The sequence below is a fragment of the Lampetra fluviatilis genome, chromosome 60 (genome assembly GCF_964198595.1).
Source record: "Lampetra fluviatilis chromosome 60, kcLamFluv1.1, whole genome shotgun sequence".
NCBI classification, from domain to species: domain Eukaryota; kingdom Metazoa; phylum Chordata; class Hyperoartia; order Petromyzontiformes; family Petromyzontidae; genus Lampetra; species Lampetra fluviatilis.
Window position 1 is genome coordinate 6,944,129 of NC_136334.1, and position 23,021 is coordinate 6,967,149.

Sequence of the window (23,021 nt, forward strand, 5' to 3'; positions counted from 1 at the left end):
CTGACTCCCCTGTCATTACCTCCCGTGGCCACCAGTCCACTCGCACTGCAGGCTGACTCCCCTGTCATTACCTCCCGTGGCCACTAGTCCACTCGCACTACAGGCTGACTCTACTGTCACTACACAATTATAATTCACACGAAGCCCGATTTTGTTTTTGTTGTTACAAGAGATGTAAGCTGGAAGGGTAGCACCGCCCTTGCCCCAAACAGCTTGTGTGGGCTACACGGAGGGCAGATCTTTACCTTTGCCTCCTCCCGCCCGTGCCCCCCCCCCTCGTGCCCCCCCCCGTCGTGCCCCCCCCCCCCGTGCCCCCCCCCCGTGCCCCCCAGTTCTCGTTGCCGTATACGGAGCGCGAGCTGCTGGAGAGGGAGGGCCGTGAGGACGGGCGCCAGGAGATCCTCCAGCGGGCGGCGGCGTCGCTGCCCCTGCACACACGCACGCTGGCAGGGGGTGATGCACACACACGCACACACACACACGCACACACACACACGCACACACACACACACGCTGGAAGAGGGTGATGCACACACACACACGCACACGGGCACACACACACACGCACACACACACACGCACACACACGCACACACACACACGCACACACACACGCTGGCAGAGGGTGATGCACACACACACACGCACAAGGGCACACACACACGGGCACACACACACGGGCACGCTGGCAGGGGGTGATGCACGCACACACACGCACACACACACACGCACGCTGGCAGGGGGTGATGCACACACACACACGCACACACACACACGCTGGCAGGGGGTGATGCACACACACACGCACACACACACACGCACACACACACACGGGCACGCTGGCAGGGGGTGATGCACACACACACACACACGCACGCTGGCAGGGGGTGATGCACACACACACACGCACGCTGGCAGGGGGTGATGCACACACACACAGGGGGTGATGCACACACACACACACACGGGGGGTGATGCACACACACACACGCACGCTGGCAGGGGGTGATGCACACACACACACGCACGCTGGCAGGGGGTGATGCACACACACACAGGGGGTGATGCACACACACACACACGGGGGGTGATGCACGCACACACACACACACGCACGCTGGCAGGGGGTGATGCACACACACACACGGGGGGTGATGCACACACACACACACACGCTGGCAGGGGTGATGCACACACACACGGGCACGCACGGACAAAGACACTAATCCCCCGTGTAGCCTTAACAGACTGTTGGGGCAAGTGCTGTTAGCGAGCACCTGTGAAGGCCGGCACGGCGCACGAGGGGGTGGGTGACCAGCACCACGCCCGGCCCACGCTCCTCACCCACGCACCTCACCCACACACCTCACCCACGCTCCTCACCCACGCACCTCACCCACGCACCTCACCCACGCTCCTCACCCACGCTCCTCACCCACGCTCCTCACCCACGCACCTCACCCACGCTCCTCACCCACGCTCCTCACCCACGCACCTCACCCACGCACCTCACCCACGCTCCTCACCCACGCTCCTCACCCACGCACCTCACCCACGCACCTCACCCACGCTCCTCACCCACGCTCCTCACCCACGCACCTCACCCACGCACCTCACCCACGCTCCTCACCAACGCACCTCACCCACGCACCTCACCCACGCACCTCACCCACGCACCTCACCCACGCACCTCACCCACGCACCTCACCCACGCACCTCACCCACGCACCTCACCCACGCACCTCACCCACGCACCTCACCCACGCACCTCACCCACGCACCTCACCCACGCACCTCACCCACGCACCTCACCCACGCACCTCACCCACGCACCTCACCCACGCACCTCACCCACGCACCTCACCCACGCACCTCACCCACGCTGCTCACCCACGCACCTCACCCACGCACCTCACCCACGCTCCTCACCCACGCACCTCACCCACGCACCTCACCCACGCACCTCACCCACGCTCCTCACCCACGCACCTCACCCACGCTCCTCACCCACGCACCTCACCCACGCACCTCACCCACGCACCTCACCCACGCACCTCACCCACGCTCCTCACCCACGCACCTCACCCACGCTCCTCACCCACGCACCTCACCCACGCTCCTCACCCACGCACCTCACCCACGCACCTCACCCACGCACCTCACCCACGCACCTCACCCACGCACCTCACCCACGCACCTCACCCACGCACCTCACCCACGCTCCTCACCCACGCACCTCACCCACGCACCTCACCCACGCACCTCACCCACGCACCTCACCCACGCACCTCACCCACGCACCTCACCCACGCACCTCACCCACGCTCCTCACCCACGCACCTCACCCACGCTCCTCACCCACGCACCTCACCCACGCACCTCACCCACGCACCTCACCCACGCTGCTCACCCACGCACCTCACCCACGCACCTCACCCACGCACCTCACCCACGCACCTCACCCACGCACCTCACCCACGCACCTCACCCACGCTCCTCACCCACGCACCTCACCCACGCTCCTCACCCACGCACCTCACCCACGCTCCTCACCCACGCACCTCACCCACGCACCTCACCCACGCACCTCACCCACGCACCTCACCCACGCACCTCACCCACGCACCTCACCCACGCACCTCACCCACGCACCTCACCCACGCACCTCACCCACGCACCTCACCCACGCACCTCACCCACGCTCCTCACCCACGCACCTCACCCACGCACCTCACCCACGCACCTCACCCACGCACCTCACCCACGCACCTCACCCACGCACCTCACCCACGCACCTCACCCACGCACCTCACCCACGCACCTCACCCACGCACCTCACCCACGCACCTCACCCACGCTGCTCACCCACGCTGCTCACCCACGCTGCTCACCCACGCACCTCACCCACGCACCTCACCCACGCACCTCACCCACGCACCTCACCCACGCACCTCACCCACGCACCTCACCCACGCACCTCACCCACGCACCTCACCCACGCACCTCACCCACGCTCCTCACCCACGCACCTCACCCACGCTCCTCACCCACGCACCTCACCCACGCTCCTCACCCACGCACCTCACCCACGCACCTCACCCACGCACCTCACCCACGCACCTCACCCACGCACCTCACCCACGCACCTCACCCACGCACCTCACCCACGCACCTCACCCACGCACCTCACCCACGCACCTCACCCACGCACCTCACCCACGCACCTCACCCACGCTCCTCACCCACGCACCTCACCCACGCACCTCACCCACGCACCTCACCCACGCACCTCACCCACGCACCTCACCCACGCACCTCACCCACGCACCTCACCCACGCACCTCACCCACGCACCTCACCCACGCACCTCACCCACGCACCTCACCCACGCACCTCACCCACGCACCTCACCCACGCACCTCACCCACGCACCTCACCCACGCTCCTCACCCACGCACCTCACCCACGCACCTCACCCACGCACCTCACCCACGCACCTCACCCACGCTGCTCATCCCCCCCCCTCCTCTCTCTCTGCAGCCATCCGCTACTGTGAGAAGTGCAACCTCATCAAGCCGGACCGCTGTCACCACTGCTCCACTTGCGAAGCGTGGGTAGCCCCTCCCCTCACCCCCCCCCCCCCCACCTCGTCCCCCATCACCCCCCCCCGTCCCCCATCACCCCCCCCCTGTCCCCCATCACTCCCCCCCCCGTCCCCCATCACCCCCCCCCCCCGTCCCCCATCACCCCCCCCCCCCCCTGTCTGCAATGTCTCACTCCCTGTGTCTGTGTCTCCCTCCAGGTGTATCTTGAAGATGGACCATCATTGCCCATGGTACACGCACAGACACACAGATACACACACATAGACACACAGACACACACACACACAGACACACAGACACACAGACACACACACAGACACACACACAGACACACAGACACACACAGACACGAACACACACACACAGACAGACACACACACAGACACGAACACACACACACGCACAGACACACACACACAGACACAACAACAACAACCGCCATTCGCCACTAAGTAGCGGTGACGTCACCACGACGCTTGTGCCAGGCCATGTGCACCTTGAGGCCACGTGAAGTGTCGAACGCCCGCTGGCAGGAGGTCACGGGGCAGACCCAGCAGGTGCCACGGGTCGACTGACTGAGATGACCGTGATGACTGGCTGATGCACCACCTGTGCCCCCTACTGTGCCAACTTGCTGTGCTTTAGCCACCCGGCGCTCCGCTCGTTGTTGTGAGCGTCGCTCCTCCGCCCTCCGTTGTTGTTGGAGGGCGACTGCCTCCAACTGCCCAGTAGCGTCCTTCACGAGCCTCCTCCACAGAGGCCGATCTATCTTGACACCGCTGGTACCAGTCATCGGCAAGTCCACTCAGCTCCATGTCCTCCTGTACCACATCACTCCATCTCTTCTCTAGCCCGTGCCGCGCCCGTTTAGCCCCCTCGATCCGACTGAACAAAAGCTGTTTAGGCATGCGGTGGCTGGGCATGCGGGCTACATGACCCAGCCAACGCAGCCTTGCCTGCTGGAGGAGCTCACCGATGGGACTTTGACCAGATCTTTCAAGGATCTGTGAGCTCCCCCCACAAGCCAGCCTGCAGGTTAAACCCAGGATGGATCGTAGGCAAGCCAGCCTAAATGTGTCCAACCGGCGAAGACACACACACAGACTCACACACACAGACAAAACCCCGTGGAAGCTTACAGCTCGGGCAGTCAAACGTCAGACTTCGTGCCGTACTAACAGCAGTGCAACCTGTACACTCATCACCTCTATCACACATTGCCTGAACACGGCCGCTCCCTGAGAGAGAGAAACCCAAACCCTTGAGCCCATGATCTTCAGTATCATCATTGGCCTGCGGTGGTGATGTTATGTCACTGAACCAACCTACTTGCTGTACCCTCCCGCCCCCTCTAGGGTGAACAACTGCGTGGGGTTTGCCAACTACAAGTTCTTTGTGCTTTTCCTGGCCTACTCGCTCCTCTACTGCGTCTACGTGTCCGCCACCGTGCTGCAGTACTTCCTCATGTTCTGGCGGGTGAGTACGCGGGTGAGTACGCGCACGCACGCACGCACGCACACGTGTGTGTGTGTGTGAGGACGTGGAGCTGGGTCATGTAGCCCGCATGCCCAGCCACCGCATGCCTAAACAGCTTTTGTTCGGCCGGATCGAGGGGGCTAAACGGGCGCGGCACGGGCTAGAGAAGAGATGGAGTGATGTGGTACAGGAGGACGTGGAGCTGAGTGGACTTGCCGATGACTGGTACCAGCGGTGTCAAGATCGGCCTCTGTGGAGGAGGCTCGTGAAGGACGCTTCTGGGCAGTTGGAGGCAGTCGCCCTCCAACAACAACGGAGGGCGGAGGAGCGACGCTCACAACAACGAGCGGAGCGCCGGGTGGCTAAAGCACAGCAGGCGTCAGGGTCGGGATCGATCCCACGACCTCCTGTAGACCAGGCGAGGTAGTTAACATCTCACCACGGAGAGAGAGAGAGACACGCAAACTCTAAATATACAGCAGGCATCGTCAGGGTCGGGATCGAATCCACGACCTCCTGTAGACCAGGCGAGGTAGTTAACATCTCCTGGCCACAGCGGCGCCCTTGCCCCAGCATCCTGTGTGAGGCTTCACGGGGGGGGGGACCTTTGCCTGTGCTACAGGGCGCCCTGCCGGACGACCAGGCCAAGTTCCACGTTCTCTTCCTCTTCTTCGCCGCCGTCATCTTCGGGGTGAGCGTCGTGTCGCTCCTTGGGTACCACTGCTGGCTCGTGTGCAAGAACCGCTCCACCCTGGGTACTCACCGCTCACCCGCTCGCTCACCCGCTCACCCGCTCGCTCACTCGCTCGCCCGCTCACTCGCTCACCCGCTCGCTCATTCACCTGCACGCTCACTCACCTGCACGCTCACGCGCTCGCTCACTCGCCGTCCACTCGCTTGCTCACACGCTCACTCGCTCACTCACCCGCTCGCTCACCCGCTCGCTCGCTCACCTGCTCGCTCGCTCGCTCACCCGCTCGCTCACTCACCTGCACGCTCACCCGCTCGCTCCCTCGCCGTCCACTCGCTCACTCACCTGCACCCTCACCCCCTCACCCGCTCACCCGCTCACTCACTCACCTGCTCGCTCACTCGCAGTCCACTCGCTCACTCACCTGCACCCTCACCCCCTCACCCGCTCACTCACTCGCCGTCCACTCGCTTGCTCACACGCTCGCTCATCCTCTCACCCGCTCACTCGTCCACTCACTAGCTCACCGCCCGCTTACTGCCTGCTCGCGCGCTCGCTCGCTCACCAGCTCATGCACTCAATCTCTCGCTCGCTCGCTCACGCAATTGATCACTTGCTCGCCTCGCTCACTCGCTCGCTCAGTCACTCACTCGCCCACTCGATCAGCTGCTCACTCACTCGCTCACTCGCTCAATCGCCCGCTCGGTCACTCACTTGCTCACTCGCTCGCTTAATCAATCGCTTGCTCGCTCACTCACTCGCTCACTCGATCACCTGCTCACTCGCTCACTCACTCGCTCAATCAATCGCCTGCTCAGTCACTCACTCGCTCACTCGCTCGCTTAATCAATCGCTTGCTCGCTCACTCACTCGCTCACTCACTCGCTCACTCGATCACCTGCTCACTCGCTCACTCACTCGCTCACTCGATCACCTGCTCACTCGCTCACTCACTCGCTCACTCGATCACCTGCTCACTCGCTCACTCACTTGCTCACTCGATCACCTGCTCACTCGCTCACTCACTTGCTCACTCGATCACCTGCTCACTCACTTGCTCACTCACTCGCTCACTCGATCACCTGCTCACTCGCTCACTCACTCGCTCACTCACTCGCTCACTCGATCACCTGCTCACTCGCTCACTCACTCGCTCAATCAATCGCCTGCTCAGTCACTCACTCGCTCACTCGCTCGCTCACTCGATCACCTGCTCACTCGCTCACTCACGTGCTCACTCACTCGCTCACTCGATCACCTGCTCACTCGCTCACTCACTTGCTCACTCGATCACCTGCTCACTCACTCGCTCACTCGCTCACTCACTCGCTCACTCGATCACCTGCTCACTCGCTCACTCACTCGCTCACTCGATCACCTGCTCACTCGCTCACTCACTCGCTCACTCACTCGCTCACTCGATCACCTGCTCACTCGCTCACTCACTTGCTCGCTCACTCGATCACCTGCTCACTCACTCACTCACTCGCTTAATCAATCGCTTGTTCGGTTCGCTCACTCGCTCACCTGCTCACTCGCTCACTCGCTCACTCCATCACCTGCTCACTCGCTCACTCGCTCAATCAATCGCTTGCTCGCTCTCTCACTCGATCACTCGATCACCTGCTCACTCACTCGCTCACTCGATCACCTGCTCACTCGCTCACTCACTCGCTCACTCGATCACCTGCTCACTCGCTCACTCACTCGCTCGCTCACTCGATCACCTGCTCACTCGCTCACTCACTTGCTCGCTCACTCGATCACCTGCTCACTCGCTCACTCACTCGCTTAATCAATCGCTTGTTCGGTCGCTCACTCGATCACCTGCTCACTCGCTCACTCGCTCACTTCGCTCACTCGCTCACTCGATCACCTGCTCACTCGCTCACTCGCTCAATCAATCGCTTGCTCGCTCACTCACTCGATCACTCGATCACCTGCTCACTCACTCACTCACTCGCTCACTCGATCACCTGCTCACTCGCTCACTCACTTGCTCGCTCACTCGATCACCTGCTCACTCACTCACTCACTCGCTCAATCAATCGCCTGCTCAGTCACTCACTCGCTCACTCGCTCGCTTAATCAATCGCTTGCTCGCTCACTCACTCGCTCACTCACTCGCTCACTCGATCACCTGCTCACTCGCTCACTCACTCGCTCACTCACTCGCTCACTCGATCACCTGCTCACTCGCTCACTCACTCGCTCACTCACTCGCTCACTCGATCACCTGCTCACTCGCTCACTCACTTGCTCACTCGATCACCTGCTCACTCACTCGCTCACTCGCTCACTCACTCGCTCACTCGATCACCTGCTCACTCGCTCACTCACTCGCTCACTCGATCACCTGCTCACTCGCTCACTCACTCGCTCACTCACTCGCTCACTCACTCGCTCACTCGATCACCTGCTCACTCGCTCACTCACTTGCTCGCTCACTCGATCACCTGCTCACTCACTCACTCACTCGCTCAATCAATCGCTTGTTCGGTCGCTCACTCGATCACCTGCTCACTCGCTCACTCGCTCACTCCATCACCTGGTCACTCGCTCACTCGCTCAATCAATCGCTTGCTCGCTCACTCACTCGATCACTCGATCACCTGCTCACTCACTCACTCAATCAATCGCTTGCCTGCTCTGCTCATTTACTCACCCGCTAATTGACCCGCTCGCTCGCCCACCCGCCCGCTCGCCCGCCCGCCCGCCCGCTCACCCGCCCGCTCACCCGCCCGCTCACCCGCCCGCTCACCCGCGTGTCGCCCCGTGTCGCTGTGTGTTCCAAGAGGCGTTCCGGGCACCCATCTTCAGGCATGGGCCCGACAAGAACGGCTTCAACCTCGGAGTGCGCAAGAACGTTGAGCAGGTGTTTGGGGACCAGGGCAGGTACTGGATCCTGCCCGTGCCTAGCAGGTGGGACCCCGCTCACACTCACTCACACTCGCTCACACTCGCTCACACTCACTCACACTCGCTCACACTCACACTCATTCACTCGCTCACTCACTCGCTCACTCGCTCACTCACTCACTCGCTCACTCACTCGCTCACACACTCACTCGCTCACTCACTCGTTCACTCACTCACTCGCCCACTCACTCGCCCACTCACTCGCTCACTCACTCGCTCACACTCACACTCACTCACTAACACTCACACTCACTCACTCACACTCACTGACACTCACTCACACTAACGCAAGAACGTTGAGCAGGTGTTTGGGGACCAGGGCAGGTACTGGATCCTGCCCGTGCTTGGCAGGTGGGACCCCGCTCACACTCACTCACACTCGCTCACACTCACTCACACTCGCTTACACTCACACTCACTCACTCGCTCACTCACTCGCTCACTCGCTCACTCACTCACTTGCTCACTCACTCGCTCACACACTCACTCGCTCACTCACTCGTTCACTCACTCACTCGCCCACTCACTCGCCCACTCACTCGCTCACTCACTCGCTCACACTCACACTCACTCACTAACACTCACACTCACTCACTCACACTCACTGACACTCACTCACACTAACGCAAGAACGTTGAGCAGGTGTTTGGGGACCAGGGCAGGTACTGGATCCTGCCCGTGCCTGGCAGGTGGGACCCCGCTCACACTCACTCACACTCGCTCACACTCACTCACACTCGCTTACACTCACACTCACTCACTCGCTCACTCACTCGCTCACTCGCTCACTCACTCACTCGCTCACTCACTCGCTCACACACTCGCTCACACACTCACTCGCTCACTCACTCGTTCACTCATTCACTCGCCCACTCACTCGCTCACTCACTCGCTCACACTCACACTCACTCACTAACACTCACACTCACTCACTAACACTCACACTTACTCACTAACACTCACACTCACTCACACTAACGCAAGAACGTTGAGCAGGTGTTTGGGGACCAGGGCAGGTACTGGATCCTGCCCGTGCCTGGCAGGTGGGACCCCGCTCACACTCAGAATCACTCGCTCACTCACTCACTCGCTGACACTCACTCACACTCACTCGCTCACTCGCTCACTCGCTCACTCACTCACTCGCTCACTCACTCGCTCACACACTCACTCGCTCACTCACTCGTTCACTCACTCACTCGCCCACTCACTCGCTCACTCACTCGCTCACACTCACACTCACTCACTAACACTCACACTCACTCACTAACACTCACACTCACTCACACTAACGCAAGAACGTTGAGCAGGTGTTTGGGGACCAGGGCAGGTACTGGATCCTGCCCGTGCCTGGCAGGTGGTACCCCGCTCACACTCAGAATCACTCGCTCACACTCACTCACACTCGCTCACACTCACACTCACTCGCTGACACTCACTCACACTCACACTTGAGTGCAGGTGTTTGGAGGTCAGGACAGGTACTGGATCCTGCTCGTGCCAAGCAGGACGGTGTTGACGACGATGACGACGACGACGACGATGTTGTTGAGGTTGTTGTTGTTGTTGGTGATGTTGTTGTTGTTGATGTTGTTGATGTTGTTGATGTTGTTGAGGTTGTTGTTGTTGATGTTGTTGTTGCTGTTGTTGTTGCTGTTGTTGTTGGTGATGTTGTTGTTGTTGATGTTGTTGTTGCTGTTGATGTTGTTGATGTTGATGCTGTTGTTGATGCTGTTGATGTTGTTGATGTTGATGCTGTTGTTGATGCTGTTGATGTTGTTGATTATGTTGATGTTGTTGTTGTTGATATTGATGTTGATGTTGTTGTTGATGTTGTTGTTGTTGATGTTGTTGTAGATGTTGTTGATGTTGTTGTTGATGTGGTTGATGTTGTTGATGTTGTTGATGTTGATGTTGTTGTTGATGTTGTTGTTGATGTTGATGTTGTTGATGATGTTGTTGTTGTTGTTGTTGATGTTGATGTTGTTGTTGATGTTGTTGTTGATGTTGTTGTTGTTGATGTTGTTATTGTTGATGTTTGTTGTTGTTGTTATTGATGTTGATGTTGATGTTGTTGTTGTTGTTGATGTTGTTGTTGTCTGCCTAGTCTGGGAGATGGCTGCTCGTTTCCCACGTGCCTCGTCGCTGCTGGTGACGTCGAGACGGGCGGCTCCATCACCAGCCCTGCCCTGAGGTCTCACACACCAACACACACTCACACTCACACACTCACACTCACACACTCATACACACACAGACACATAGACACACACTCACACTCACACACACCAACACACACACACACCAACACACACTCATACTCACACTCACACACAGACACACACAGACACACACACCAACACACACACAGACACACTCACACTCACACACACCAACACACACTCATACACACACTCACACACAGACACACACACACCAACACACACACAGACACACACACACTCACACTCACACACTCACACACACCAACACACACTCATACACACACAGACACATAGACACACACTCACACTCACACACACCAACACACACACACACACCAACACACACTCATACTCACACACAGACACACACAGACACACACACCAACACACACACAGACACACTCACACTCACACACACCAACACACACACAGACACACACACACTCACACACACTCACTCACTCACACACACCAACACACACTCATACACACACTCACACTCACACACAGACACACACACACACACCAACACACACACAGACACACACACACTCACACACACTCACTCACTCACACACACCAACACACACACACTCACACACTCACTCACACAGACACACACATACACTCACACACACTCGCTGTGTCTCTGTGTCTCCGCGTGTACGTGTCTCTGTGTGTTGCGTGTCTCTCACTCACCGTGTCTCTGTGTGTGTGTGCGTGTCTCTGTGTGTGCGTGTCTCTGTGTGTGTGTGTGCGTGTCTCTCACTCACCGTGTCTCTGTGTGTGTGTGTGCGTGTCTCTGTGTGTGCGTGTCTCTGTGTGTGTGTGTGCGTGTCTCTGTGTGTGCGTGTCTCTGTGTGTGTGTGTGCGTGTCTCTGCGTGTGCGTGTCTCTGTGTGTGCGTGTCTCTGTGTGTGTGTGTGCGTGTCTCTGCGTGTGCGTGTCTCTGTGTGTGTGTGTGCGTGTCTCTGCGTGTGCGTGTCTCTGTGTGTGTGTGTGCGTGTCTCTGCGTGTGCGTGTCTCTGCGTGTGCGTGTCTCTGTGTGTGCGTGTCTCTCACTCACCGTGTCTCCGTGTCTCTCAATCACCGTGTCTCCGCGTGTGTGTGTCTCTGTGTGTGCGTGTCTCTGTGTGTGTGTGTGCGTGTCTCTGCGTGTGCGTGTCTCTGTGTGTGTGTGTGCGTGTCTCTGTGTGTGCGTGTCTCTGTGTGTGTGTGTGCGTGTCTCTGCGTGTGCGTGTCTCTGTGTGTGCGTGTCTCTCACTCACCGTGTCTCCGTGTCTCTCAATCACCGTGTCTCCGCGTGTGTGTGTCTCTGTGTGTGCGTGTCTCTGTGTGTGTGTGTGCGTGTCTCTCAGTCACCGTGTCTCTGTGTGTGCGTGTCTCTGTGTATGCGTGTCTCTGTGTGTGTGTGTGCGTGTCTCTGCGTGTGCATGTTTCTGTGTGTGCGTGTCTCCACGTGTGTGTGTGTGCGTGTCTCTGTGTGTGCGTGTCTCTGTGTGTGCGTGTCTCTGTGCGTGCGTGTCTCCGCGTGTGCGTGTCTCTGTGTGTGCGTGTCTCTGCGTGTGCGTGTCTCCGCGTGTGTGTGTCTCTGTGTGTGCGTGTCTCTGCGTGTGCGTGTCTCCGCGTGTGCGTGTCTCTGTGTGTGCGTGTCTCTGTGTGTGCGTGTCTCTGCGTGTGCGTGTCTCCGCGTGTGTGTGTCTCTGTGTGTGCGTGTCTCTGTGTGTGTGTGTGCGTGTCTCTCACTCACCGTGTCTCTGTGTGTGTGCGTGTCTCTGTGTGTGCGTGTCTCTGTGTGTGTGTGTGCGTGTCTCTGCGTGTGCGTGTCTCTGTGTGTGCGTGTCTCTGTGTGTGCGTGTCTCTGCGTGTGCGTGTCTCTGTGTGTGTGTGTGCGTGTCTCTGTGTGTGCGTGTCTCTGTGTGTGCGTGTCTCCGTGTCTGCGCGTCGCAGTGGGAACGGACATCCCGAGCACGCGGGGCGCCCCTACGAGCCGCAGTCTCACCTCCTGATGAGCGGCGGGGAGCAGGCCTGGGGTGAGCGAGCACACTCGGGTGAGATCAACGGCGTCGTCATCGTCGTCACCGTCGTCACCGTCGTCATAATCAACGTCATTGTCATCATCATCGTTGTCACCGTCATCATCGTCATCATCAACGTCATCATCGTCGTCATCGTCGTCGTTGTCATGATCATCATCATCGTCACCGTCATCATCGTCGTCGTTATCATCGTTGTCACCGTCATCATCGTCATAATCAACGTCAACATCGTCATCATCGTCACCATCGTCATAATCAATGTCATCATCAATCGTCGTCATAATCAATGTCAACATTGTCATCATCGTCACCATTGTCATCCTCGTCATAATCAACGTCAACATCGTCATCATCGTCACCAGCGTTGTCATAATCAATGTCATCATCATTGTCATCGTCATAATCAACGTCATTATCATCATCATTATCATCATCATCGTCGTCATAATCATCGTCATCGTCGTTGTTGTCAGCGTCATAATCATCCTCATTGTCGTTGTCGTCAACGTTGTAATTGTCATCGTCGTTGTCATCGTCATTATCAGCGTCATCATCACCATCGTCATCGTCGTCGTCATAATCATCGTCATAATCATCGTCATCATCATCGTCATAATCATCATCATAATCATTGTCATCATCGTCGTCGTCGTCATCGTCATAATCATCGTCATCGTCATAATCATCGTCATCATCATCGTCATAATCATCGTCATAATCATCGTCATCATCATCGTCATAATCATCATCATAATCATAATCATTGTCATCATCGTCGTCGTCGTCATCGTCATAATCATCATCATCATCATCGTCATAATCATCGTCGTCATCATCATCGTCACCGTCATAATCATCGTCGTCACCGTGCTAATCCCAGAGGGTGGTCGCCCCTTTCCCCATGTCCACCCGGCAGACGCCCGCAAACCCATCATGGATGTGGAGCAGGACTAGGGAGACGGCGAGGTCGTCCGTCGGTTCGGAGGCACGGCTCACACAGGTGCTGACATCGCCCACACACACGCCACACACACGCCGCACACACGCCGCACACACGCCACACACACGCCACACACACGCCGCACACACGCCACACACACGCACGCCACACACACGCCACGCACACGCCACGCACACGCCACACACACGCCACACACACGCCACACACATCACACACACACACGCCACACACATCACACACACACACGCCACACACACCATACACACACCACACACACGCACGCCACACACACGCCACGCACACGCCACGCACACGCCACACACACGCCACACACACGCCGCACACACGCCACACACACGCCGCACACACGCCACACACACACACCACACACACCACACACACACCACACACACGCCACACACACGCCGCACACACGCCGCACACACGCCACACACGCCACACACACCACACACACCACACACACGCCACACACACGCTACACACACGCCGCACACACGCCGCACACACGCCACACACGCCACACACACCACACACACCACACACGCCACACACACGCCACACACACGCCACACACACGCCACACACACGCCACACACACGCCGCACACACGCCGCACACACGCCGCACACACGCCACACACGCCACACACGCCACACACACCACACACACGCCACACACACCACACACACACACACCACACACACGCCACACACACACACCACACACACACACCACACACACACCACACACACACCACACACGCCACACACACGCCACACACACGCCGCACACACGCCGCACACACGCCGCACATGCCACACACGCCACACACACGCCACACACACGCCACACACACACCACACACACACCACACACACGCCACACACACGCCACACACACGCCACACACACGCCACACACACACCACACACACACACCACACACACCACACACACACACCACACACACCACACACACACACCACACACACGCCATACACACGCCACACCACACACACCACACCACACACACCACACACACACGCCACGCACACCACACACACGCCACACACACCACACACACCACACACACACACCACACACACCACACACACACACCACACACACGCCACACACACACACACCACACACACACCACACACACACCACACACGCCACACACACGCCACACACACGCCGCACACACGCCGCACACACGCCGCACACGCCACACACGCCACACACACGCCACACACACGCCACACACACACCACACACACACACCACACACACGCCACACACACGCCACACACACGCCACACACACGCCACACACACACCACACACACACACCACACACAGCACACACACACACCACACACACCACACACACACGCCACACACACGCCATACACACGCCACACCACACACACCACACCACACACACCACACACACACGCCACGCACACCACACACACGCCACACACACCACACACACCACACACACACACCACACACACCACACACACACGCCACACACACGCCATACACACGCCACACCACACACACCACACCACACACACCACACACACACGCCACGCACACCACACACACGCCACACACACCACACACACCACACACACCACGCCACACACACGCCACACACACCACACACACGCCACACACACCACACACACGCCACGCACACGCCACGCACACGCCACGCACACACCACACACACACCACACACACCACACACACGCCACACACACCACACACACCACACACATACCACACACACACCACACACACCACACACACACGCCACACACACCACACACACCACACACACACCACACACACACACCACACACACACCACACACACGCCACACACACACCACACACACGCCACACACACCACACACACGCCACACACATCACACACACCACACACACACCACACACACCCCACACACACCACACACACGCCATACACACGCCACACCACACACACCACACCACACACACGCCACACACACGCCACACACACGCCACGCACACGCCACATGCACACGCCACGCACACGCGACACACACGCCACACACACCACACACACGCCACACACACGCCACACACACGCCACACACACGCCACACACACGCCACACACACGCACGCCACATACACACTACACACACGCCACACACACGCCACACACACACCACACACACCACACACACACAACACCACACCACACACGCCACACACACGCCATACACACACCACACACACCACACCACACACACCACACCACACACGCCATACACACGCCACACACACGCCACACACACGCCACACACACGCCACACACATGCCACACAAATAAAATAATAAAGATCCCCCATATAACCTTTACGAACTGTTGGGGCAAGTGCTGTTAGCGAGCAGCACCCAATGAAAGTCCGGCACGGTGGCACACGAGGGGGTGGGTGGCCAGCACCACGCCCGGCCGCCTTTGTCTCCCCGCTTACCTCCCGATTAGCCAGGTTGGCTACGTAGGGCGAGGGAACAAGTTGAGCGTGCATTCGCGACGCGCTACAAACCCAACTCCGATTCCTGGCCACGGTCAACGCCGGGGACGGATTATACACTGGTCAACACACTTTTTTAAATCCTTTATATTAAGTTCGCTTGCTTGCTTGCTTGCGTGCTTGCTTGCTTGCTTACGACCGTGCAAATCTTTCAGTCGTTTTTTAACTCACTTCCCGTGATCCAATCGAGCTGACATTTTCCACACAGACTCGTTGTGCGTGACAATTAATGTTCGTGGAAAAAACTTCCCAAAATTTTACACTGTTTAGGGAAAACAAATTAAATATTTAATTACCAATTGCTTAATGGTGGCAGACAATCATCTGACCCATAGGTGGCAGCCATCTCAAGCCAGAGGACGAGAAGACTCTAGCCGCCACGCATATAAAGGATTTATAGTGAAAAACTTTGTTTTTACGGGTTTACTTGTCTGGCATAAGATATTCCAACGGTTATTTTTGGGTGCCGATTCCAAATCTGGCATCAGTTGTTGTCTATCACATCAGGTTTTTGAGATCAAATATTGCATTTTCAATAAAAACTGCATAAGAAAAATATGAAATAAATGTGGATATCTACATAAAATGATATTATAAACACACTTATCCTAAAAACACAGCGCCATATTTTAACACTAAAGCAGTCACCGACTCGCAACAACTTGCAATCCTAAGTGACAGAGTTAATTTCGGGTAAAGTCAATGAAAATGGGGTATGCCGATAGCATAAAAATGAGATGTGACAGAGAAAATCTGAGATCAGATTTGGAATTATACAATGGTCAACAACCATTTTTTTCTGGCCTGGACTTTTGCAGCTGTTCTAGACTAATTTCAGGGTGCCGATTCCAAATCTGATCTCAGATTTGCTCTGTCACATCTCATTTTTATGCTATCGGCATGCCCCATTTTCATTGACTTTACCCGAAATTAACTCTGTCACTTATGATTGCAAGTTGTTGCGAGTCAGTGACTGCTTTAGTGTTAAAATGCGGCGCTGTATTTTTAGGATAGTGTGTTTTATAATAACATTTTATGTAGATATCCACATTCATTTAATATTTTTTCTCCTGCAGTTTTTATTGAAAATGCAATATTGGATATCTCAAAAACCTGATGTGATAGATTTGGAATCAGCGCCCCAAAATTACCTTTAAACCGTTGGAATACCTTATGCCAGAAAAAGTGTATTGACCAGTGCGATCCGAAACCGGGTCCTGGGTCCTTGAGTGTGCAAACGCCGCCACTGCCGAGACGAAAGGGTGACCCCCCCCCACCCCCCCCCCCTTGCCCTCGTGTGCCACCGTGTCGCTGACGGCCCTTGCCCCCAACAGGCTGTTAAGGCTACGCGGGGGATCTTTGTCTTTTGTGTGTGGTGTGCGTTGCGCAGAATTCCTCGCCCAGTGGGGTTCGTCTTGGAGGTCGACCTCAAGCGCAGTCTAGACGCTACTGCTGCTGACGATGGTGATGACGATGGTGATGACGATGGTGATGACGATGGTGATGACGATGGTGATGACGATGGTGATGACGATGGTGATGACGATGGTGATGACGATGGTGATGACGATCGTGATGACGATGGTGATGACGATGGTGATGACGATGGTGATGACGATCGTGATGACGATGGTGATGACGATGGTGATGACGATGGTGATGACGATGGTGATGACGATGGTGATGACGATGGTAATGACGATCGTCATCGTCGTGGTCGTGATGACGACGGCGGTGACGACGACGATGACGATGGTGATGACGATCGTCGTGATCATGATCGTGACGACGGTGGCAGTGATGACGACGACGCCGATGATGATCGTGATGACGATCGTCATCGTCGTGATCATGATCGTGATGACGACGGCGACGACGATGATGATGATCGTGACGACGGAGCCCAGAGCTGTCCACTCGTGTTCTCGTAGGACTGAGCACGGAGCGCAGACAACGCTCTCCCTCTGCTGTGTGTCTGTGCGTCTGTGACTCAGCGCGTGTGTCTGTGTGTCTGAGACTCAGCGTGTGTCTGTGTCTGCGCGTGTCTGCACGTATCTGTGTGTCTGTTTCTGCGTGTCTGTGACGGCGTGTGTCTGCGTGTCTGTGTGTCTGTGTCTGCGTGTGTCTGTGTGTCTGTGACTCAGCGCGTCTGTGTGTCTGCGTGTCTGTGTGTCTGTGACTCAGCGCGTCTGTGTGTCTGTGTGTCTGTGACTCAGCGCGCGTCTGTGTGTCTGTGACTCAGCGCGCGTCTGTGTGTCTGTGTGTCTGTGACTCAGCGCGTGTCTGCGTGTCTGTGTGTCTGTGTCTGCGTGTGTCTGTGTGTCTGTGACTCAGCGCGTGTCTGCGTGTCTGTGTGTCTGTGTGTCTGCGTGTGTCTGTGTGTCTGTGACTCAGCGCGTCTGTGTGTCTGTGACTCAGCGCGTGTCTGTGTGTCTGTGTGTCTGTGACTCAACGCGTGTCTGCGTGTCTGTGTGTCTGTGTCTGCGTGTGTCTGTGTGTCTGTGACTGCGTGTGTCTGTGTGTCTGTGTGTCTGTGACTCAGCGTGTGTCTGCGTGTCTGTGTGTCTGCGTGTGTCTGTGTGTCTGTGACTCAGCGCGTCTGTGTGTCTGTGACTCAGCGCGTGTCTGTGTGTCTGTGTGTCTGTGACTCAGCGCGTGTCTGCGTGTCTGTGTGTCTGTGTCTGCGTGTGTCTGTGTGCCTGTGACTCAGCGCGTCTGTGTGTCTGTGACTCAGCGCGCGTCTGTGTGTCTGTGACTCAGCGCGCGTCTGTGTGTCTGTGTGTGTCTTTGTCTGCGTGTGTCTGTGTGCCTGTGACTCAGTGCGTCTGTGTGTCTGCGTGTGTCTGTGTGTCTGTGACTCAGCGCGTCTGTGTGTCTGTGACTCAGCGCACGTCTGTGTGTCTGTGTGTCTGTGACTCAGCGCGTGTCTGTGTGTCTGTGTGTGTCTGTGTCTGCGTGTGTCTGTGTGCCTGTGACTCAGCGCGTGTCTGTGTGTCTGCGTGTCTGTGACTGCGTGTGTCTGTGTGTCTGTGTGTCTGTGACTCAGCGCGTGTCTGTGTGTCTGTGTGTCTGTGACTGCGTGTGTCTGTGTCTGTGTGTCTGTGACTCAGCGCGTGTCTGTGTGTCTGTGTGTGTCTGTGTCTGCGTGTGTCTGTGTGCCTGTGACTCAGTGCGTTTGTGTGTCTGCGTGTGTCTGTGTGTCTGGGTCTGCGTGTGTGTCTGTGTGTCTGTGACTCAGCGCGTGTCTGTGTGTCTGTGACTCAGCGCGCGTCTGTGTGTCTGCGTGTCTGTAACTGCGTGTGTCTGTATGTCTGTGCGTATCTGCGTGTCTGCGCATCTGTTTGTCTGCGTGTCTGTGTCTGCGCGTGTCTGTGTCTGCGCGTGTCTGTGTGTCTGTGACTCAGCGCGTGTCTGTGTGTCTGCGTGTCTGTGACTGCGTGTGTCTGTATGTCTGTGCGTATCTGCGTGTCTGCGCATCTGTTTGTCTGTGTGTCTGTGCGTGTCTGCGTGTCTGTGTCTGCGCGTGTCTGTGTGTCTGTGACTCAGCGCGTCTGTTTGTCTGCGCGTCTGTCTGCGCTACTGCGCGTGTCTGTGCGTGTCTGTGTGTCTCTGACTCCTGCGCGTCTGTGTGTCTGTGCGTGTCTGTGTGTCTCTGACTCCTGCGCGTCTGTGTTTCTGTGCGTGTCTGCATCTTTTATCTGCACGTCGGCGTGTGTCTGTGTCTGCGTCTGCGCGTCCCGGGAGGAGCGGTTAGCGCACTTGCGCTACAAACCACGAAACCCGATTCCCCACTCGCGGCCAACTCGGTGAGAACAATTTGAACCGGTCCTGGGCCTCCCCTAGGCCGACTCGGCCTTAAATAAGTACCCCCGGTGCGGTGTGTGTACTAAAGACCGCCGATGGGGAGACAAAGGTGGCCGGGCGGGCGTGATGCTGCCCACCCACCCCCTCGTGTGCCGTGCTGCTACTAGCTAACAGCACTTGCCCCAACAGTCTGTTGAGGCTACACGGGGAGTGGCGAGTGGGGGGGGGGGGGGCGATCTAAGTGTGTGCGTCCGTTCGTCTGTAATGCAGGGGGGTGGTCAGAAGTTGCTTAGGGGAAACGTGTACGGCTTGACCGCACACCGCTCCATTTTGAGTCTGAGCCGACCTAGGGGAGGCCCAGGACCGATTCGGATGATCGTCACCGGCATTGGCCATGAGCGGGAATCCAACTCGTGAGGCCGGGTTTGTTGCGGGGCGTAGCGCTAAGCCAGACGCGGCCTCTCCCCGCAACAAAGTCGACGTTCCCCGTGTAGCCTGTAACAGAGTGTTGGGGAAGTTCTGTTGGCGAGTAGCAGCACCTGTGAAGGCCGGCACGGCGCACGAGGGGTGGTGGGTGTCCAGCAGAGGTCGCAAACGGGTTTTGATTTCTTACCCGTACCCAGCCGGGTACGGGTAGCCGTTCCCTACCCGTACCCTACCCGAAATGAGTGACAAACGGTGACTCACCAGTGACTCACGGCCTACCCGTACCCGGCCGCACCAGGGTCGCAAACGGGTACCCGTACCCGGCCGGGTACAGGTAGCCGGGTATCGGGTAGGGTACGGGTATCGGGTACCCGGTTGCGACCTCTGGTGTCCAGCCAGCACCACGCCCCAAACCCACCTTTGTCTCCGCACCAGGTACTCATTTAAGCCTGAGTCGACCTAGGTGGCGGGCCGGGGACCGGTCGCGATATTTGTCACCGGTGTTTCGGTGGCCGTTAACAGGGCATCGAACTCGGGACCGCCGGGTTCAGAGGTGCGGCGCTGACCGGACGGCAACACCCTGGCAAACGCAATGCATGCGGTGGGAATGGCGTCGATTTGAAGGTGATTTTATATATATATGCGGTATGCAGGTTTGTATTATAATGGTGGGGTAAAGCGTGGGTACTCGTTAATCCTCCAGTACGTCTGGCCGAGAGTAGGAAGAGTAGGCCAAACAACACTCGAGGGGCTCTGCGGACGAGCGGCCGTGCCCCCGTACCGTCAGTTACAGAGATGATGAGCTGGCTCCGTTGAAATTCCTGGGTTCGAATCCGGGTCTCGGCCACTGCCCGCACACCAAACTGGGGTTCTGAAGCGCAGCGACTCGCATTGAGAGCCAGAGACTCGCATCAGGGGGAGCCAGAGACTCACACAGAGACCCATAGGCTCACACAGAGATCAAATATTCGCACAGGGACCCACAGACTCACACAGGCACCCACAGGCTCACACGGAGACCCATAGACTCACACGGAGACCGTTTAGACTCACACAAAGACCCACAGACTCGCACTAGAGCCCCATAGATTGGCACAGAGACACACAGAGCCCTTTTAGACTCGCACAGAATTGTAATTACACACCGGATTGTAGTGACGTTGAACACACCCATGCATGATGTTCCATGATAGTCTGCAGCGAAATTATGAACTTGGGAGGAGGGTGACGGGGGTGGGGGTGGGGTAAGGGGGTGTGGGGAGGAGAGGAAAAATGGGGGTAAAAGTGACGTGACAGGAAGTGGACATCACATCCATGAGGTCACTTCCTGCGAGCGTCCGCGTCGCGCTTTATTGAAAGCCAAAAGTGCCGCCGCGTGGCTGCGCGCCATTTTAATTTCTTGTTGCCGCCGTGACGACGTCACGTCCTGTTTTTGTGGCCGTGTGAGAAATTTCCGTGAAATAATTTACACACCCTCCCCCCCTTCCCGCTGCCCGCACACAATGTTTACATGGAAAACAAACAACAACAACCGCTCCACGTTCCCCGCGGGAATGGAGTCCTCGCGCGCGAGGTATCGGAAACGACGGTGCAAGACGAACGTCGGCACGAACGGTTCGATCGGGTGGGGGGGGGCGGGGGGGGGTCGATTGCGAAATTGGGCGTACTGACAAACAAACAGAATACCGAAAGCCATGTCGTCCAAAGAGAGTTCAATCTGAAACGTCTTGCAATGTGGGTACTTGGTAGTTTGTTTACAATCTCGATTTTTATACCAATTACATTCTGTAAATATCCGGCCCAGATGAAAACGTCTTTCGGACGGTTCCAAACGTCTGTTCTCTGGTGTTTTTTTTCGCGTCCAATTCCGAAAGGGTGACGTCACAGAAGTGACGTCACTGTCATGGCGTCACTCTCCTGTGATGTCATCGGTATCACGGTGGTGACGGCAGCGGCATCGCACCGATGATGCATTCTAGATTTTTTTTTTTCCGCGTTGGACTACCGTCCTAACGATGCGGCCCCAAATTTGTGTCTTAAATCCCTCCACCATCCCAACACAAAAGACAAAGTTCCCCCGTATAACCTGTAACAGACTGTTAGGGCAAGTGCTGTTTGCGAGCACCTATGAAGGCCGGCACGGCACATGAGGCGGTGCGTGGCCAACACACGCACGACCGCCTTTGTCTCCCCAGTGGCGATGTTTTTTACACAGCACACCAGGTACTCATTTGAGGCTGAGTCGACCTTGTGTTGGTGACCGTGA

General features: G+C 57.2%; 1 protein-coding gene across 3 annotated transcripts in view; it reads left to right on the forward strand.

Moving 5' to 3' along the window:
• Positions 1 to 21,974, forward strand: part of LOC144950959 (palmitoyltransferase ZDHHC20-B-like) — a 30,662-nt gene extending 8,688 nt beyond the window's left edge. Inside the window, exons 4-13 of one of the 3 annotated variants that reach the window (XM_078881140.1) lie at positions 333 to 453; positions 3,541 to 3,610; positions 3,803 to 3,835; positions 4,961 to 5,093; positions 5,704 to 5,836; positions 8,568 to 8,694; positions 10,799 to 10,885; positions 12,866 to 12,966; positions 13,871 to 13,954; positions 17,916 to 21,974. In XM_078881140.1, the coding sequence (XP_078737266.1) occupies positions 333 to 453; positions 3,541 to 3,610; positions 3,803 to 3,835; positions 4,961 to 5,093; positions 5,704 to 5,836; positions 8,568 to 8,694; positions 10,799 to 10,885; positions 12,866 to 12,966; positions 13,871 to 13,908 (843 nt within the window). In that variant the 3' untranslated portion in view covers positions 13,909 to 13,954; positions 17,916 to 21,974. The remainder of the gene's footprint in view (positions 1 to 332; positions 454 to 3,540; positions 3,611 to 3,802; positions 3,836 to 4,960; positions 5,094 to 5,703; positions 5,837 to 8,567; positions 8,695 to 10,798; positions 10,886 to 12,865; positions 12,967 to 13,870; positions 13,955 to 17,915) is intronic. The other 2 variants (XM_078881142.1, XM_078881141.1) reach the window with 2 other exon arrangements.
• The last annotated feature ends 1,047 nt before the right edge of the window (positions 21,975 to 23,021 follow it).